This window comes from Medicago sativa, chromosome 6 (genome assembly GCF_051527215.1).
Source record: "Medicago sativa cultivar Bolivia chromosome 6, Bolivia_mono, whole genome shotgun sequence".
NCBI lineage: Eukaryota > Viridiplantae > Streptophyta > Magnoliopsida > Fabales > Fabaceae > Medicago > Medicago sativa.
In genome coordinates this window covers 43,845,710-43,851,165 of record NC_140754.1, presented here as the reverse complement: position 1 = coordinate 43,851,165, position 5,456 = coordinate 43,845,710, and the positions used below count along the sequence as shown (strand labels likewise).

The 5,456-nt window shown below is 31.8% G+C and overlaps 1 protein-coding gene across 1 annotated transcript; it reads left to right on the top strand.

Moving 5' to 3' along the window:
- LOC146915340 (DUF21 domain-containing protein At2g14520-like) lies at nt 1–5,456 on the top strand. The gene is made up of 11 exons (XM_085721323.1): nt 1–258; nt 818–901; nt 998–1,111; nt 1,788–1,874; nt 2,168–2,307; nt 2,400–2,487; nt 2,885–2,958; nt 3,325–3,509; nt 4,346–4,608; nt 5,228–5,274; nt 5,378–5,456. Exons 1-11 carry the CDS (start codon nt 1–3, stop codon nt 5,454–5,456), a joined length of 1,419 nt encoding a protein of 472 aa, XP_085577449.1.

Genomic DNA, 5,456 nt, shown 5'->3' with positions numbered 1-5,456 from the left:
ATGCATGAATATGAATTCCCTTGTTGTGGGTTAGATTTCTGGTTATTTCTAATTATATGTCTAGTTATTGTATTATTGGCAGGCATCACATCAGGCCTAGCTTTAGGAATATTGTCATATAGCCAAGTTGATCTTGAGGTTCTCATTAAAGGAGGCAGACCAAAAGATAAAAGGAATGCTGAAAGGATTCAACCTTTTGTAAAGAATGGACATTTTGTCTTGTGTACTCTTCTTCTAGGAAAATCATTGGCTATGGAGGTATATGCATATAACACTTTTTCTTTGGGTACAAACCCACATTTTTATTTTTTAGAACAATGAAAAGGGAAATCATTATTAAAAAAAAAAAAAAATCCACTCGGATTGGGCAGGTGGTGTTAGCTTGAGATCTTGGAGTTTGTTCCTCTCAAGATCTCAAGTTCGATTATCTCTAGTGCCGATTAGCTTATTCAAAAAATTTATTTATTAAAAACATTAATAGTTATTTTACATCTGTTTATGTGAGATATGAACTCCGTTTTAACCATTATGCTGACACATCATGTACATACCAATCATTTACAAAGTATATATAAAATTAACACATTTAATATTGTAGTTAATAATGTCATATAGAATTTAAATTGAGGCTATAATAAATTGCAATTGTGATATGAGTAGGCCTTAAAATGGATTTTCCTATCTATATCTAAGATGATTGAATCTCTCAAAAAAAAATCTAATATGATTGAAAAGTGTTTTAACTATAAGCTAAAGGGTCATAATTGATTTTTTATTTACACTACAACAAAACTGATCCTAAATATTTCTGTTGAAGGCACTTCCAATATTTATGGACTTGATCATTCCATCATGGTATACTATTCTCATGTCAGCACCCTTGGTGACTGTATTTGCAGAGGTAATGTTTGTTTCAATAAATGAATTTTTGCATGCATTTTAAAAAATTATTAATCAACTATTTCTTGAATTAATTTATATAAATACTTAATCTCAGATTTTACCTCAAGCTGTATGCTCTCGATATGGACTTACTTTTGGAGCAAACTTGGCTCCCTTTACTCATCTGCTTCTTCTTATATTCTTCCCAATAACATACCCAGCTAGTAAGGTAAATATAATGTGAGATTTTTGTTTGTCTATATATTTATTATATCTATTCTATGTTAGTGTTATCTATTAAATTTTTACTTGAATAACCAAAGGGTCGGACTCAAGTATTTAATAAACTTCAATTTGATCGAGAGTACTCGAATTCAAACTTTGGTTAAAACAATCTTTGGTTAGGCTACATATGTCTTAGACGAACCATAGATTATCACAACCACTTTGTTTGAAAATCGGAGAGTTAAAGCAATTTCTTTTGTAATTGACTAATGAAGCACGTACACATAGATAAATATAGACACAAACACGTCAAACATTAGATAGACACATCTTCAATATAAAGTGTGGAAAAAAGTAATTGATGATCCATTGCACCATAATCAAAAGAAAAAGTACACAATTGTGTTAGGGATTGAATTCAGTTATTTAATTAATATCTCTAAGGACCAACATGTGGTTGGTCCGTCTGAATGATAAGGGATTCAAGCTTCTTAAGCATGTAGTTTGTTCAATCCCTAAATCTTGTGTATATGGAGAAAACTAGATTAGGAGTGAAGCATCCACTTTGCATGTTTAACAGATTTTTCGACGGAGATTAATCACGTTAAATGATCGTGGATACTTTGTACCCATTATATAGTTATACAAAAAAATCTCTAACTCTCTTTCTATTTTGGCAGCTGCTGGATTGGGCTCTAGGTAAAGAACATTCAGTTCTTTTGAGAAGATCAGAGTTGAAGACATTTGTGGACTTGCATGCAGATGAGGTTTTCCCCCTAATATATCCTATTTCGGCTAAGGCCTTGTTTGGATAAACAACTAAATGAACCACTTATAGCATATAAGTGCTAATGAATATGTTATTTGACTTATTTCTATAAAAAAAAATAATAATAATTCAAATCACTTTCTTATAAATTAGAAGCTTTTTTTTTATAAGCTCTCCGGAATAGTCTCTACAAATATTTATTCTAGTAGATAAACTAAAATAAGTGAATTCAAACAACCCTAAATTTATCATCAATGTTTATTAGCTAGTAGCTAAAATATTGATATGCAGGCAGGAAAAGGTGGAGAATTGTCTCATCATGAAACTTCTATAATCACAGGTGCTATGGATTTGACTCAAAAGACAGCTAAAGATGCAATGACACACATATCTGAAACTTTTTCTCTTGATATAAATTCCAAACTAGACATGTAATATGTCATAACACTCTTAATTTAATGTCATTTATATCAAATTTTTCATCCAATCTCTTATGAGTAAAGAAATTTATTTTTGTTATCAGGCATACAATGACACAAATAATGAGTAAAGGTCACAGTAGAGTACCTATACATACTGGAAACCCAAGAAATATTATTGGCCTCATTTTGGTAAGTAATTGAAGAATTAGATATGAGAAATATAATGAATTCATGTCATTTCTCCTATAAATCTTGAAAGGGTTTGAAGCTGTATATTGCATTACATGATGTGGCCGCATGATTTCAGTTGCGGTAGCTATTTTTGTGTGATAGCTACCGCAACCGTACAAGGCCATAAATGTGAGCTTTACTAGCAACATAAGCAACATAAGTTCGTATGATCAATGTAGAGCGGTTTGGTAACGGTCTTTTTTCTCATTGGTTATCAACTAACTTATTCTCGGTCCGCTATGTTTTACCAAATAGAGCCGTAATAAGATGGTTTTCAAATTAACAACATTGTTTAAAATTATATCATGTTTTCACATTCATATAGTGTTACTAAACTATTAATTATTTTGCATAGGTTAAGAATTTAATATTCTGCCGTCCAGAAGATGAGACTCCAATCAAGAATTTGATTATCAGGAAAATTCCAAAGTAAGATAACCAGTATGACTAAAATTTGTTATGCCAAATGTTATCTTAGGCTCAATATATAAAAATTACACACTCACCAACCACTCACATTGTTACTAATCTACTCTATTAAATAATTTCAGACTAAGCTACTATTATATATATAAAATTAATTGGAAAACTTGTCAAAAAATTGGAAAATTTATGGTGTTCTCATTTATGGTTTTTACTCCATTTATTGTTTTATTGTTGTTGTTGGCTGTGCTGGTAAATTTGATTGTTGAGATTCCACAAAAATGAGATAATTTAAGCTTCTGCATATTCCGTATTGCGCACCCTGATTCCACGAATAATAACCGTAACATTTTCTGTCTACATTTGCAACAGGGTATATGAAAGTTGGCCACTATATGAAATATTGAATCAATTCAAGAAGGGTCATAGTCATATGGCTGTTGTCTTGAAGGGAAACATGGAGACAGAAAGCACTGCACCTGCTCATGCTGTGGATTCACCTGTGTTTTTGAATATAATCACTAACAAAGAATCAAACCAAGTTCAAATTACTGGAGGTAACATTTTGTACAATTTAGCCATATGCTATCATATCTAATCAAACAACATATACTTTCTAAGTTCAATATGATTATGAGTGTTACATCTGATTATTTCACACAAACTCAGGAAAATATAACGGATAACCGATAAGTTTAGCTTATAACATATGATCTTATAGCAACCACCTTGTAAGGATAGCAGATAAGTTAGTTGGTTAAATTTATTGTATCTGGTAAAATTAGCGGTTGTATAAGCTTATAATATGAAATGACATATATTTATTTATTTGGCTTAATAGCAGTTTTAGTCCCCTAATTTTTCCAAAGTTGTGATTTTGGCCCCCTAAGAAAAACAACTACAAAACCGCCCCCTAAGTTTTGCACATGTGGCAGTTTTGGCCCCCAAGACCAATTTTGACTCGGTCTACACTGACGTGGCACCCTAAGTGAGGTGCCACGGGTTATTTTTTTTATTTTTTTTTGGCCTTGGGGGTCGAAACTGCTACAGTTGCAAAACTTAGGGGACGGTTTTGTAGTTTTTTTTCTTAGGGGGCGAATACTGCTATTAAGCCTATTTATTTTTTTCAACCCACTTGGGTTGGTCTGGTGGCGTTGACTTGCAACCTTGAGTGTGCTCCTCTAAAATTCTCAAGTTCGATTCTCCTCGGTGTCAATTTCGGTGGCCTATTTTAACTTCTTAAAAAAAAAAATTTACTTTTTTCAATTAAGATTGCATGTATAAGAAATTAGTTAGTATAATTTAAGATGGATTGTAAAGCCAGAAGTTGAAAATGTTGCTCATTAGATGATACTAAATGTATAACCTATGTTTGTGAATGTGGAATATGCAGAATCTAATTTTTCCTATGTTCTGGAAATGAGTCAAAGAAGTTCAATTCAAGAATCAACTAAGTGTTCTAGTGATGTGGAATTTCTTAGTCCAACATTAGAAAATGTGATGGTATTAGACCATGAAGTAGGACAAGAATCAAAGACATGGGAGCAAGAAATAGGATGTATGTCACATGAACAAATAGTTTCTCTTTCAGCTGTTACACATGAGGAGGCTATTGGTATCATTACAATGGAGGATGTCATGGAGGAATTATTACAGGTTAGCATAGTAGTTTTTGCTATAAGCTATAAATTTCTTGTTATAAAAATAAGATAAAATTTCATATTCCTAAATCCTTATTTTCGGAATAGATACACTTTTTTCTTTGAAGATAGCGTACAATGTTATGTTTATGATGAATAAATGTTTGTTTGTTTCTGTGTTTCAAAACCACGTCCACATAGAAGCTACTTTTTGTAGCTTCATGTTGATCGCGTGTCTGTGTCTTTCGGTTGTGAAAGCAAACACAAGTTAAAATATTGTTCTTTGAAAGTTTCTTTCCCACCCTTGTGATTCTTAGAAATCACTTCCATCCAAATGGGAAAAAGTAAAACATCGTTTTAACCGAATTTATCCATCCAGACACGGTAAAAACGGTGAGAGAAAACACGACAATATGTGTTAAATGGAGTCTCAAATTCACTACTAAAGAAAGTTTAATTAGCATCACAAAATTATTGACAGAAAAACATAAAATTCATCTCTAATTCTATATGAGACTGATTTTATTTTTGTTCGTCTCAAATTTCTATCAACAATTCAACTTTTTTTAGCAATAATATTTTGTTATCAACATGCATACTGATTTCTATATCCTTGCTTTTTTTCTCTTTAAAAGGGAGACATATTGGATGAAACTGATGAATATGTTCACGTTCAAAAGAAGTGAGTAAATTCCTATTAAACTTCTGGTATCATGTTAATTTATACTAATTCCCCCCTACCCAAAAAAAATTATAACATTTGCTTCATTTTTTGTTATTTTCAGCATTAGAATTAACCTGAGGCAATCACATAGATCACAATCAAGATCATCAAGGAGAACTTCTGGATCCAGTCGTCGTTGA